This window comes from Zingiber officinale, unplaced genomic scaffold (assembly GCF_018446385.1).
Source record: "Zingiber officinale cultivar Zhangliang unplaced genomic scaffold, Zo_v1.1 ctg167, whole genome shotgun sequence".
NCBI lineage: Eukaryota > Viridiplantae > Streptophyta > Magnoliopsida > Zingiberales > Zingiberaceae > Zingiber > Zingiber officinale.
In genome coordinates this window covers 499,623-515,118 of record NW_024589857.1, presented here as the reverse complement: position 1 = coordinate 515,118, position 15,496 = coordinate 499,623, and the positions used below count along the sequence as shown (strand labels likewise).

The window sequence follows — 15,496 nt, the reverse complement described above, 5'->3', positions numbered from 1 at the left end:
ACTAACATTTTTTTATTTTGTATTATATGAATAAGATATTTCTAATTCATATTCTTATTAATTAAAGGAGAAAGCTTCACCAATGAAAGAGAAACGCAATGAGGGAAGACTAGGATTGAGAGATATTAAAGAGAAATATGTTAGATCTTATAAAAAAACATACATAATTAAAAATAAATTTAAAATGTAAAAAAAAAAAGTCCCTTTATGAGATTGTGTAAATCTTTTATCACACGATTCTCTTAAAAAAATATATAAAAATATATTTAATATATTAAAAATAATGGGCTCCAATAAAAATTGGGGCCCTAAGAATAGACCATAATGTATTATGCCTAAAGTCGGCCCTGATATCATAAATCATTGATTGCATTGCATTATCATTAGATGATGCTTCTCTTGAGCAATATGACAAGATGACAAAATAACAAAAGGTCCAATTGCCTCAAAAAAATAAGACTCTCCCTTAAAGAATTAGTTGTAGTAATTTGAAACAAACCATTTATACCTAGATGTACTTTCACGATATCCTTATTGCGGAAACTTGTATTTCTATATTTACAATGATTACACATATAACGCAACTAATCACCATTTATACAATTTGGATGGCGCTTAATAAAGTTCACAAACTCTTCAACTTTATCAAAATATTCCTTAGTGCTAAATTTATTTTCTAACCTATTGTACATTCAAACTTTATTCATATACATTGTAATCTAATGATAAATAAATTTGTAACATTATTAAAGTGTAAACATAAGTATACATATAGTTTAAACATAAGCTTAATTAAAATATTAAAACCTAATACTATCAATAAATAAACATTCATCATATACCTAAAGCCTGTGCACAAAGAAGTTTTTCTCCAAAAAGTGTAAGAACACGCCAAATAAGAAGTCTGTACAAAAAATATTATAAAGTCAACAATTAAATATATAGAGGAGTACACAAACAATATTTTTGATAATATTTACCATAAAAAAATAGATGTATGTATACAATGCATCATGCATGCACTCGACTGCTTGATCAGGGTTAGATGACTAGCTCCCATGGTTGCACGATTGCTCGGCTATGACTGAGGTCGTGGTTAAATTCATGACCTATGATCCTGTTCGAAAGTCGATGAGATGAAAAACTGGGGATGTGGAGGTCCCATTGACCGCCCGTAGACTCCGCTCCGCCCTGCAAAACAGATGACGTCAGTGCTGAACCAGGGAAGGGGTCCTTGACGTTGGCTCTTTGACGCTCATGTCAGTCACCGACGATGATGTAGAAGGCGGAGCAACAAGAATGAACATTGTAGCGTAAATAGTGTATATCACATACCTCCACTAATGCTTGAAGCAAGGCCGGAGCTGAGCTTGTAGCCGACCAAGGTTGAGAGGCCGAGGCCGAGTCTGAAGGCCACTCGGCCACGACTGCATGGGCACCTTTCCAGGGCTAAGGTCATAGTTGGACTCGCGACCTAGATGTGAGGCCGGGACTGAGCTTGTAGCCGACCAAGGCTAAGAGGTCGAGGCTTAGGGTGCAGCCGATCAACCTTGTGAGCACAGTGTGAGGTTATGACAGCCTCATGAGCACAACATGACCTAGGTGAGACCTTGAGGTCGCGACCAAAGATGGTAGGGGAGATGAGAGGGGGGAGGTTACCTAAGTGTCGGAGAGTTGATTGCATGTGTGTCGGAGAGGAGGACGCCGAAGATTGATTAGGAGAGAGCGTAAGATAAGAAAAAAAATCCGAGAAACCCTAATATGATTTAGAATTAGTGAGGATATATATTTTCATCATTAATTTAACAATAGATATTTAATTTGACCGTTAAAATAATGACAGATTTAGTGATGGATATTTAATCTGTCACTATTTTTAACGATGCAATTAAATTTCATCGCTAAAATAATGATAGAAATAAATAAATAAATATATATATATATATATATATATATATATATATATTGTTATTTTAGTAAAATGTGGAACCGTCACATCAGCGGTCCCCCTAGAGCCGGTCCCACAGATATGGAGGGAGGTAAATGCAGGTACACAGCTGAAAGCGCATAGCCGGGACACTAACCCCAGGCAATGACACCCCGAGGATCGAACCCTGGACCTTTCGGCCACGAAACCATGGGCCCCCAGCTGTGCTACGCCCTGGGGACATATGTTGTTATTTTAGTGACCGGATTAAGGGGGGTGTATTCAATGTTGGACTTTTAATTACTTTGAATGACTTTTGTGAATTTTAAAAGTCTAGGTGTATTCAATCTAGACTTTTATAAACTTTATAGAAATCTAGTGGTATCCAAATTAGATTTTTATAGAATTTTAAAAAGTCACGTGGTATTCAAGCTTGACTTTTTAAAACTCTATGAAAATCTTTTGGTATCCAAAGTTTTAATATATTTTCATGGATTCTTTTAGAAATTCTTGAATATAAATTTTAACCAATAAGAGCTCTCCAAAACACTTGGTACAATTTTAAAAATAAAATAAAAAATCTTCTCCTCATCCTTGAGATTTCTATAGACTTCAAATCACTTTATTTTTTACAAATAAGTCTTTTTTTCTTCCCTATCCTCGATTTTGATTATTTCTTTGATCTTAAAGGTCCTCTGAAATACTGTTTTCCGACGTTATAATGGCAAAAGAATGGATTGGAATGACTGGAACGGAACAAATGCCGTTTGCAACCTTTTCTCCGGCGACGGGTTGCAAGCGAAAATTTTTTCTCCAGTTGCTCGTGATGGGAAACAATGAGTCTCATTTGGTGAAGTCTGCGGTGCGCCGGAAAGGAGGAAAACAAATAGAAAAATTGTTTGAGGTGGTCGATGATGCTTCCGTCGACTATTTGCAAGCAGGCCAAAGTCGAAGTCGATTTGGACAGCGGCGTTGTGCGTAGAGGGAAGAGAAACTTGAGACAGTATGTTTTAATATAAAATATATATTAATAAATCAAATTAATTCTCAACTTAATTAATAGATAATTTAATAAAGTCTAATAAAATTCGACCTAAAAATATTCTATAAAATTTATTAAATTTTAAAAATTCCTAAATACATTTTATATATTTATATTTATTTATTTTAATAATATTATTACTAATCAAATTAATAATAATATTATTAATTTTATTAATAATCAAATTTATCAATTTAACATTTTATTAAAAGAAAGACCAAATTAAATGGTTAACCAACATTTCAGGTTAATTGGATCAAAATTATAAATAAAAATATTGAAAATTATCATAATATATTGGATTTAAAATTTTATTAGTAAAGTTTTTTTAAGTGAGACGTTATCGTCTCTTTGTTTTTAGCCAAAACAAGATAAAAGTATAAAATGTTGAAAAGAATTTTTATGGACAAGTTTGCTATTTATTATTTTATTAAAAAAATAAATTTAATTAGGTATTTTAGGTTTTGTTTGAAAATAGATATTGTACGAGACCATGACCGTCTACGCTTTTTCAAGATTGAATACACCTCTTAAATCATAAGTTTCTATGAAATTTATAAATATTTGTAAAAATCTTAAAAAAAAAGTTTATAGAATTCCATAAAATTCTTTTCACATATTCTATAAAAATCAATAAAAATTTATCAACCCTATCTATAACATCTATCATTAACAAAAAAATCAATGAAAATCATTCAATTTTTTAGATTGAATATTTATCATTAAATTAGTTATAGTTCTATAATATATATCTGTCATTATTTTAACGATTGATATAATATTAAATTTTTTATTCCATTCCTAAGTAACGATGAAATTTAAATTTTATTGTTAAATTAATGACGAAATATATATTCAGATGGTTCTGACATTGAGATGGGATATTTTAGAAGTTGAGTTGGTGAGAGGTATTCTATAAATTAAGTATGTCCTTTCATAAAAACTAAAATATGATGTGCTCTTTGAGAAATTCAAAAAAACTGGGCGGGCCTTTAATAAAATATCCTATTTTATAAATTCGGAAGAATTGTTAATATGAAGGGAAGTTATAATCATCATGTAGCTTCTTGAATTCAATGTTTTTAAATGCAACTTTAATAATAAAATTATGTTGCCAACATTTAAAAAAACACAGGGAATAAACCCACCGAGCAATCTTATGAAAATAGGAAGGTAAAAGGAGCATGGAATGTGACATTGAGTATTTTTTTATAGTTTACATTCAAACCAAGTAAAAAATAATTAGATTAATTATTTCAAAATAAAAATAAAAATAAGAAGAAAAAAAACTCCTATGGTAACAAAGCTGTAAAATTTTTGGAACTAATTAATTTTCAAACTATAAATAGTTAAATATTAATGAAAAAAATTCCTACTTATTCTTAAAATGACAATTCTATTAGTCGCTCGGGATGTAATTGTTAAGTAAGCTACGTTACAACACAATCCATATGTCAAGTGAGTATATGTCAAGTGAGTAAGAGTGTGAGTGTATTCCGTGCGATAACACTCTTCGAGTATCCTAACGTTGTTGTTTAGATACGACAAGCACCGCACGTGTTAGCCGTAACATAATTGAATAAGCTACGTACGACAAAACACAATTACGATCGTAAACTTATGTCTTAGCATATTCGATCGACCAAGAACAAAGTACTAGTTCGGGTTGGATCTACATTGAAACTAGACCTTGGAAGTTTTGATAAACTTACAATTAACTCTTTCCAAATTGTTGTAATAAACTTATAGCACGTTATTATTTTACACGTGTTTTTTTAAATAAAAAGCTTTTTTTACAGCTATTTTTTAATGTTAATTTTGGCAGCTTCCAGTCCGGGCCAGTTATCCTAAGCAGGCACCAGACAGAACATTCCCTTCCGTTGCCATTTGTAATAGATCAGGGCCGTAGATCGCCGTGTGAACGCGAGAGATTGACCAAAGTCAAAGACCCGGAGCACAAGTTGAACTGCTTCAGATGAGGAGGCACGACTCCGGGTCAAATTTCCCGAGGCACAAAAACCAGCGCCCACAGCGAGGGGTTTTATACCTCCCACCCTTCGTTCTACTCGCCACTATAAATACACTCCCTCACTCTTCTTCGTATCGGCGAATCCTTTCTTCTCCGGCGATCTCGATCTCTCCTTCCTTAGGGGGCGCCGGAATCGTGATCTCGGAGGCACAGAGTACGAGGGGGTTTGAGGTTTGATTCAACCCATTCGGTATGCTATTTTCATTCCCGACTCTGATTTGTTTCCCATCTCGAATCGCAGCAGTGGATGCGGTTGCGAGTTTCTGGACGTAGGGGAAACCGTGACTGAGTTTGTGGTGTTGATTTTTTTCTCGTGTTGCGGCGCCATTATGTGGAAGGGGAACTGGGAAGCGGATAAGGCGTGAGTTGGGGGAGTTTATTATCGAGTTCACTTTGTTTTTTTTTTTTGTGAGATTTTATGCTCCGTTGCTTATTCGTAAGTTTCTGTTTTGGTGATGTTTTTTCTTGTCAGGCTTGATACTTATATCTATGATTACCTAGTGAGACGCAACTTACTGACCACGGCCGAAATTTTCAAGGAAGAAGGAAATGTTGTGACGGAAGCTTTGGGTGAGTAAATTCTATTTTCTCTTTTCCACTTTCTTAGACAGTTCTTTAGCATCGAGTACATCTAAGCTTTATCAAGTTTTGTTCTGTGAATATGTACTAGCAGTTTTAGTTCATGGTGTTCGTTTGTATTTGGCAACTAGCTCTATTATGTCATTCATGGAAAACACTGTGGATTCTCATAAAAATGAGAGTTAGCAATAGCTTTTGTTTTGAAAGGGCAATGCTTTATACATGGAGCTAGTGTTTTTCTCCCATTTGCTAGTATTCGTGATCAATGATTAGTCAGCTAGGTGCGGCTTTGACAAAAGTTTCTATAAAATTTAGAGGAATAATAGTTGTTTATCAAAACTGAGTAGGTTTAGAGAGTTATTCTACCAATTGGTACATTGGGTGTGTCACTCGATTCTGCGCTGAAATGCCCAAATTTGGGTTGTATTACTACCTATTATACTCATAGTACATTTCGTTTTCTCTTGACCATGCTCAGTTACTGCCTTCATACACTTCTCCTTTTGGCTTTCTTATACAGGTATTCAGAATAGCATAGAAGAAGAAACAAACAGGAGAGAAACTAAGGAGGAGAAAAAAGAACAAAACCTAGGTGATTTTCTTATTCTAGATTCACCATTCCTTGCCCAACTATATACTTATATCCATTGAATATGCACCCCACAAATAGATAATCTCCTATTTAATCCCTCCTAGTTTACTATAATGATTGAGAAAAGCAAGTAAAAAAAATATGTATATTTAAGGTAGATATGGTTAAGTTTGACAAAAGGAATTTTGTTTTACATCATATGTTCTTAAGAGACACCATTATCTATATGTTGAACTCTTTACATATGCCCAATTTTAAACTATCCATGTGAGACTAATACCATATTAACATAAAACTCTTAAAAACTCTCTTAAGCTGGAGCACAAGTACTATCTATATCCATCTTGTTAGATGAACTAGTAAAATTCTCATAAGTAAAACATTGACTAGACTCAACAATAAAACAAAATATAGTACTCACATTCAAGTGAGACGAAGCATGTAGACAATTCTTCTTGACCACAAATTATACACAATCAATGATGCCTTTGACTTGATGTTAGCACATTGACAAAGAGATGATATAGAGAGAAAGGATAAAATTAAACAAAAAATGAAGCGAGATCTCGAGAATTTATCTCTTGAGTGGGCTTCTCTATGAGGGCAACTTATACAAGAACACATAATAGACCAATAAAAAAGGAAAGAACTTGAGGGTCTCAGAGGGAAGATAAATAGCACAACTAAGACCTTTTGTTTGACTTGTGAAATAAAAGGAAATATTTTCTCATTTGAGAAGGATAATACAACTCAACCTTTTTTGGATATAATTAATTAAGAACAGTATAGGAGAGTGTTGATGGAAATGGAGCAAAACAACACATGCTAAATAACTTACGAAAGAGATATGCCTAGGGAATTCCCTCACAACACTACTTACAAGTGCTAGAGCTAGGGCAGTATTGGAGGACTTCATAGATCAAGAGGTGAGAAGACGACACGGCAGACTTGGCTAAAGGTAGATGACAAAGATGTAGAGATCCAAAAATAACCTATGTTCAAAAAGTAGAAATGACTTAGCGATAGCATGCAACTTCCCTCGACTCCTCTAATTGAAATATGGGCTCTAGGGAAAATATAAGGGAAGGGTCTCCATATGAGCAATGATAAAAGGTTGACGAAGAGTTTAACATTGTATTTCTCGAACGAAAAAATTACAAGATTGTGCATCATGAAGTCACCATGGAACTATGGAAGGAGTGTGAGAAGTGGAGGATTTCATGAAAGATGGAATTAGAGCTAAGAAAAGGTGGTTGCATGAAGGAAAATGTGGAGGATTGCATGCTGGTGAGAGCTAGAAGTGAAGGAGAAAAAGGATCAAAAGATGAGGGGAGCCACTAGCGACGCAACCTCTCCCTTAGATACTTTTTTTAAGAAAACCTCAATACTAAGAGGTTAACTTTAACACAAATAATGATTTCTGTAGAAATGAAGGACCATATGTTTACAAGAGACAAACTTACCTATATATAAACTTTAGATATAACCTACTTCTAAAATATCCATGTGGGACTAAACCCCACTACGTAATCCTTAGTTACCTAATATCTTAGCATATACTTTTTTATTTTCTTTGTGATTGTTATTAGAACAAAGTGACATTCTATCTTAATAGACTTGTTTTGTGAAAGACAAGATTAGTAATGATATAAATAATCACTTTGTTGCAAACTAAATACATGTAAATCGACTGAGGACACCTTTGTTCATTCATTAGAAATTTAACTACATCAACCAACTAGGAACAACATGAAACATAGCAGGATATTTTTCTCAATCTTATTGTAATTTGATTCTTGCTCCTCCAGGAAATTAAATTGCTTTCAACAATGACCCAACGCCTAGTTATACACCTTCTATCTATCAAACAATACCAAAACTGCTGTTCCTAAACTATACTGACTGCTTTCATTGAGTTTCTCTAATATGTTGAAAGAACCTTCATGTTTTCCTGCTGTTTATTTAGGATTTTCTATCAACTAACTCCATCAACAGAAGATCCTGTTAATTTTAGTAATTGTAAGTTATATCAATTTCCTTACCAACTTAGAAGCAATACTTATCTTCAAATTTAGTTCTTTAATCTCTAGAAAGTTTGAGATTCGGGATCCATGAGGGTTGTGTTGTCCGCAGAATTAGATCCGGCATGGTAGTTTCAATAACCATATTAAGTGGACTCCCACGTAGAAAAGTTCATTCAACCATTGATTCCTTTAACACTGCCTCGAAACCAATAAATTAACAAATTTGACAAAGATCTTTGTCTTGAAAGTGGTTATAGAGATTGACTTTAACGTTGCAATAAAACTGTAAATATCTTCTGGAAACTTATCAAACCTGAGTTTTCACAAGATTCTTGACCTCAAAGATTCCAAACGTGATATTAATGACATTGCATACAGACAATAATAATAGCAAGGAAATACTTGCTCAATTTAGTTTATAATTGTCACCAATAAACTTATGTTTACTTTTGATTTGTAGATGTATGCTAAACTTTCATTTCCTTATATATTGATCCAGACAAATATTTGAGAATCTTAACTTTTATTGTTTAACTTTTTAAACAATTAGCATTTAATGTTTTGTGCCCTGAGAATATGCACATTAACTATGTAGTCAATTTTGGGATAAGTCAAGAATCCCCTACCCTAATTGATTTCATGTTCAATTCCTTTCCTCTTGTATTATGTTGAGAACTTTGTATTATACTTGTATCATCCATATTAGACTATGGATAAGCCATTTCAAGCTATGTATCTTCCTTACCATTAGAGATAGAAACGAGTAGGATGCTTGCGAATAATGCATGTACTTGTGCAAGATATCTAATATTCCATACTGGTTCCATACCCCTCATGGTTATTTATTGCTCTAGCAGAACCCATGCACATAATGTTAAGATGGGTACCTTACTCAACTAAATGTGTCAGGTACCCATGGGTACTATCAAAACATGAGACTAATAATAACATAAATGAAAGATTAGGGATTTTAAGTATGTATATCAGTATTGTGTATATTATAAAATCAATCAAATATTTCAGGTATATACCTGCTACCTGTAGCTTTAAACATAAACTTGCCCCACACCCATCAAAGTATTTATTGATTCAGCTAAATCCATCCTAAGCACATTTAATTGGTAGCCAATTGTGAAGTCATGAGTACCTTTTGGTGCAAAAACATCAAGTATGCTTGAGCCTGCCATCTACCTATCTTGACAAATTATTGGATGTGTCTCTCCCTTATACCTTGAATGGTACAATATTTAAGTCCATGCTGAGATCCATTTCAAAGAACTGAAGCAAATCTTTCCAACAATTTTCAATCTTCATCATGGTGGATGTGGTTTCTCAGCACCAAATTTTATGCTTACCTATCAGTGAACCCCATACAGACTGAATTTTTTTTATCTAGCTTTCAATCATGTATACATAATATGCTTGGCACCCGTATACCATATTATGGAATTTGGATTGGCATGCAGAAAATAATCTTCCAGACAATATCCTATCAGACTGGTGGTCTATATTTTCTGATGTTTTCATCGCTAGAACAAATGAAGATCATTCTCCAGTTGATTCATCACTAAAGGGGGTAATTTCCTTTGATTTGGAATGATTTAAGATTTTATCAGAAATGATGGTTAGAAAAACCTTCTGTTCTACTCATAGATACACGGGACAAAAGCAAAAGATCATCAAGAGCAGTTACAGATGCAGCACTTACAGATCATACCACAAGAACAGACCCAACTGCAGCAACAAGGAGGCATTCATCCTGCTTTGATTGAGATGATAAATGCTACCAATACCAATGAGATTCCAAAAACTAGTTTATTGGATTCCAAAACATATGAAGAGGGGGTGGATCAGCCACAGTTAATGGCAGATACGATATCCACACAGTTTCTTGACGCTAACAGAGACACACTTTTACAATCTGCAGCCATCCATCCAGGGTAATAGCTAGTTTTTCCCCTGAATCTGGAGTTTTTCTAGGATGCTTTAAAGAGGTCATAATAAGTTGTTTCAAATCTAATTGGGCAGGCAGCTTATCCAATACAATCACATTAATGGATCTTCTGATATGCAGCATATTCAAGGACAAAATCAATACACACCTGTATTATTTTAACACCATCTAATTCTTGTTTATGTTACCTTTTATCTGTATTCTTGCACGCTCATGTTAACTGTTATTATCCACAGTTGCATCACAGTAAGGGTGAGGCAAGTTCATCCCAAAGACCTTTGAATGTGGATCCCTCTACACCTCAAAGATCTCTGAATGTGGATCCTTCATTGTTTGGCCGTGGAATTCTGGGGGCAAAATCTCGAACAAATGGAGCTGGTAAGCAAATTATCTGGTGAATTTTGTGCCTTGGAACATGTTCATCATCATCAACCTAAGCTGTGTTTGTCTCAACTATTTGATATCAGTTACATAAATCATATTTCTCTATTGAGGTCTATGTGAAGCTAGCACACTAGTAATATTTAAATAAATTATTTTTTCCCCTTACATTTACCTATGTTTGATTTGGCCTTCCTCTACCGCATACATCTTCCTTTTACATAAATTCCACAGTTTCTTGGTTATTGAATCTATTAATTGTCCTTTGAACATGCTACTAAATACCCCCACGGGCTAACACTTATGGTTCATGTAAGGGTGTTGCTGCCAATAGGCCTGGTCGATTCCCAGCGGGTGCGGAATGCCCCGTTGGTTGTCTCAACTTCTCCTTGCAATAGTTGGGTTGGGTTGGGGGGCATCGTGGAGGGGCCGTTGAGGTGATGGTTTCACCTTTTGCTGCCTATATAGCTTAGGGAAGATTTGGTTCTAAACTCATATTAATTAATCAAGCACAACTTCATATATTGCAATGTTGTTCTCCACAAGATTATGGCCAATTCTTTCTAGACAGAGTACCATCTTGATCTTGAAATCACCTTGAAAATTTTTGGTAATTCTACTAGGATGTTTAACTGTCTATCACAGTAAAGTTCATTGCTCAAAGCACCATTTTTAAAGGCACCTGAATTTTAAGTTCCTTAACAAATTGATTGGATGGTTACCATATTTAGTTTGTCTACTTGTGTTCTGTAACCTTACGTGTCTTTAGCAATAATGTATTTATATATAATGTTAATCATGATGATCTGGTAGAAATTTGATGTTTTGTGCATATTTATATCTTTCAGTAATGAACCAAGGTGTCAGTAGTCTTCCACTTAGAGGGCGGCCACCAAAGGTATTGTTATATTCTTTTGAAATTGTTCTCTTTTATTTTGTCAACTCTGTGTACCAAATTTACCATATAGTCACACGGCCAGGGTTGACACCACTCTGATTGTTTCGATCTACTTACTTTTTTATGAATTTACATTTCCTGAAATATGTCTCTTGATTCTCTAATCAACCACACTTCATAAATGGAATATGTGAATCTAAATCCATGTTTATATCTATTTTCATAAATTGGGTCACTTCTCTTTTTTGTTGTATGTTTATTTCACATTCCAATTGATCGATACATGATTTTTATCCACCTGTCAGAGTGGTAGGCCGAGAAAATCAACCTCTTCTGGAGCTGGATACAACAGTCGTACCGGAACTACTGCAACTCTTTCTGTTACCCCTCCTCTATCAACCCCTATTATCGCAACTGCTTCTGGAGCTTCCATGGCTAATAACTTACAAAACTCAAATGCTACTTTCAAAAGTTCGACGGAAACACTTTCTATTACCCCACCTCCATCAACTCCTAGTCATATATCTGGTTCTGGAGTTTCCATGGATAGTAACTTACAAAACTCAAATGCTATTTCCAAAAGTTTGATGATGCATGGAACAGATAGAACATATGGACTTGCCTATTTCAACCAAATGGTATGTCCACGAAATCTGATTTCAGTTTTGTTATGAAAACTGGAAGATAGTGTATCATCTTATTAAAATATAATTTACTCTTCTGATTGAAGGATGATTGTGAGACTTTTGAAGACATTATTGAATCTTTTTTCTCCAATAGTGAAGATGGAAGGGAGATTTTTGCTACTACCAATATGACTACTGCACATGATACGAAATCTCTGAATGGTATCTGTGTTCTGCATTGGTTTTCAACTAGTTTATCAAATAATTTCATTAACATGTTCTATATCTGTCTTAGGAGTCACTCTCACTGAATCTGGTCATGCACATACCAGTCAAAGCATAGTTTCTTGTCACTTCTCTTCAGATGGAATGTGGCTTGCTAGTGTCGGACACGATAAAAAGGTAGTATATCTTGTATACACGATGATTGTTTCATTTTCTTGAAGCTCATCATCATGGAGTCTACCATCATGTAATTACCCTGAAAGGTAGTTATAGCTTCGGTCAGTTTTTATTAGCACACTTATGCTGGAAGTATACCATCCTAACTTACTGCAGCACACTACACCATGCATGATGGTATACCAGCATGTAGGGTTTTTCTGCTTGGTTCAAGTTAGTGACCTTGGGTGGTGGAAAGAAGAGAAAAAAACCCGATATTTGTCAATATAGTTGCTACAGAATGCCACAAAAAAATGTATAGTTGCTAATTATTTGCCAGTTCATTCAATCGCCAAGAAGCAATCACACGTAGGCTTGAAGTCATCACGGAATAGGAATAGTTATTCTGGAGTTTAACTACCATTGGTCGGTGCAATTCAAAATATAGAAAGTCTAGTTGGTCAAGAACTTGTAATACAAATTAAGGACTTCTTTGTAGAGTTGTTTATTTGTCGTTTTTTGAAAACATTCCAATGAGCTAGTTTTTGCAACTAGATTTAGACATCAAGCAACTTCTCCTGTCTGTAAGATTGTGACAACTTTACTACACATTTCCTGATGATTTTGTCATGCACAATAGTAAGACTACAAAGCTAGAGCACTAAGCACTATTGAACTTTGTGAGATGGAGAGACTATGTACCAGAAGCAAGCACGACGATTTGGACAAAGATTAAGCTTTCCAATGGCTAGTACATGCTGCCACAAAATTTCATTTTCAACAAAACTATCCAATGAGTTCTTCATGTATGGCTAAACTTTCTTTTCAGAGTGTGCTGGTTTACTTATTGGATGCTGTATCCTGCATTAGTATCTATGTCACTTGTAGCAAACTTAATTACCATAGTTTTTTTTTTGTTACTTTTAGTTAAGTTTCAGGTGCTTATAGTCTTATTTTATCTGATAGGTTATCATCTGGAACATGGAGACATTGCAAACTATTAGCAGTTCTGATGAACACTCCAAATTTGCGACGGGTGTCTGTTTTAGCCCCAACTCAACTCTTCTGGCATCATCATCATTTGATAAAACTCTGCGACTATGGAATGCCTCTGAAGTATGGTGTTATTCTTCTTACAACTTACTTTTATATTTTGTAAATTAGGTCTTTTGGTGTTTAGATATAATATTAGTGTTCGTGTGCAGTTAGATTAGAAGTCATGGTCTGTAGTGCTGTATCAGAAAAACAGTATCGGAGCATCATTAGTTTTATTTTGGTTATCTGTCATATGATAACACATCTATATCTTCTAGGAACATTACGGAGGTAAAGTGAATCAATCAAGTCATTTTTTTTAACCAAATGGTATCCTTTGTTCCTTTGCGATCTTGCATTCTCTAGCAAGAAGCTTTTGCCTATAGATGAGTTATACTCCCCCACACACCGAGCTCACATTTTCTCACCTGCGGTTTCCTTATCAAGGTTCATAGCACAATTTGGAGTCATGTTTACTAACAATCTGAGACAATATTAGTTTGTTTCTTTTCAGTGCTGACTATTTTTTTCCTCTTTTACATTTGTAGTCATGTTTACTAACAATCTGAGACAATGTTATGTTGTTTCTTTTCAGTGCTGACTATTTTTTTTTTCCTCTTTTACATTTGTAGTCTTCTGTCAACTGTTTACATACTTTCTCCGGGCACAATGCACCGGTAACATCACTCGACTTTCACCCCCAAAAGTCTGATCTTCTCTGCTCCTGCGGCAACAATCGTGATATTAGGTACTGGAGTGCCAGCCACTTTTTATGCACGAGGAGTTTCATGGTTAGTCGGATTGCATCTCAATCTACTTACTCTTATTCCCCATGGCTGAGTTCAATTTTCTTTGTCGCTGAGCCAGGGTGCTACCGTCGGAGTCAAGTTCCAGCCTAGAAGTGGCCTGTTCCTGGCTGCAGCAGCAGACAATGGCATTACCATTTTCGATGCTGAGACGACTATAAGACTTCACATTTTACAGGTCAGTTTGAGCAGATAAGACATTTTTTCATAACTTTTCTCGTATAGGTTCCTAATCTTTTCTTGAATTGTAGGGTCATAATAAGATAGAGTCGATATGTTGGGCTGCAAATGGCGATACTCTTGCATCTGTAAGTAAGGACATGGTTAAAGTGTGGTGCTTGCGAACAGGGAGCTGCATCCATGAACACAAATCCAAGGGTGAAAGGTTCAGTTCATGCGTCTTCCATCCACAATCACCACAAATTTTGGTTCTGGGAGGCAATAAAGTAAGTACGCACCCCCTTAGTTATTATTAGAGCAAAAGGTAATATCATTTATCCTAAGTGGTCTAGTATTATCGGTCCTATGACAAAATACCTCCATTAGTTATTATGATCTATGTGTGCTTGCTCCAAGAGTTTAAAATTAGAAGAATGATTGCTCAAAAAAACTAATCCCTTTAAAGTTTCCAAATAAGTAAATTTTCTCAAAGCTAGAACTCTAAAGAATGATTGCTGCTTAATCTCTTGCAATTCATGCAGACACTGAAGCTCTGGGATGTGACTGAGAACAAGAGTTTCACTGTCCCTGCACATGAAGACCTTGTTTCCTCCTTAGCACAGTCGGAGTCAACAGGCCTGATCGCATCTTCTAGCTATGACAAATCTATCAAAGTATGGAGATAGTCACGGGCACTCAAACGCATGAAGAAGCCATAGTAAATGAGTCACAACTTTACTTAAAGAGCATAAGGCACTCTCTAACCCTCTCCATTGGATTCACATTCCTGAATAAGAGGAGAGGCAGGGAATGAGAGCAATGCCAGGTTATTTCTGTTCTTATTCCGGTCAATGATTTATCTTCCCAGTTTTACACTGTCAATTCAAGATTTGGCAGTCCAAATAAATCTGTCAAAAATTTGAAACATTCTCATTGTATTTTTTTGGATAAAAATAAAAAAGGCACCCCTCTTTCATTTATTATCCATGCCATCACGAGACTTTTACTCTCTGAAATTATCTTTATTTTGACGTTGTTCTAGCACCTACGAGATTCTTAGATG

General features: G+C 35.0%; 1 protein-coding gene across 1 annotated transcript; it reads left to right on the top strand.

Moving 5' to 3' along the window:
• Positions 1–2,648: 2,648 nt before the first annotated feature.
• LOC122036521 (transcriptional corepressor LEUNIG-like) lies at positions 2,649–15,432 on the top strand. Its single transcript, XM_042595872.1, has 17 exons — positions 2,649–2,905; positions 5,240–5,359; positions 5,471–5,568; positions 6,098–6,169; positions 9,660–9,769; positions 9,847–10,133; positions 10,222–10,297; positions 10,384–10,525; positions 11,377–11,426; positions 11,732–12,064; positions 12,157–12,274; positions 12,348–12,454; positions 13,400–13,549; positions 14,101–14,259; positions 14,336–14,452; positions 14,526–14,720; positions 14,976–15,432. The coding sequence occupies exons 1-17, from the start codon at positions 2,649–2,651 to the stop codon at positions 15,117–15,119; spliced, it is 2,535 nt and encodes an 844-aa protein (XP_042451806.1). The 3' UTR covers positions 15,120–15,432.
• Positions 15,433–15,496: the final 64 nt, after the last annotated feature.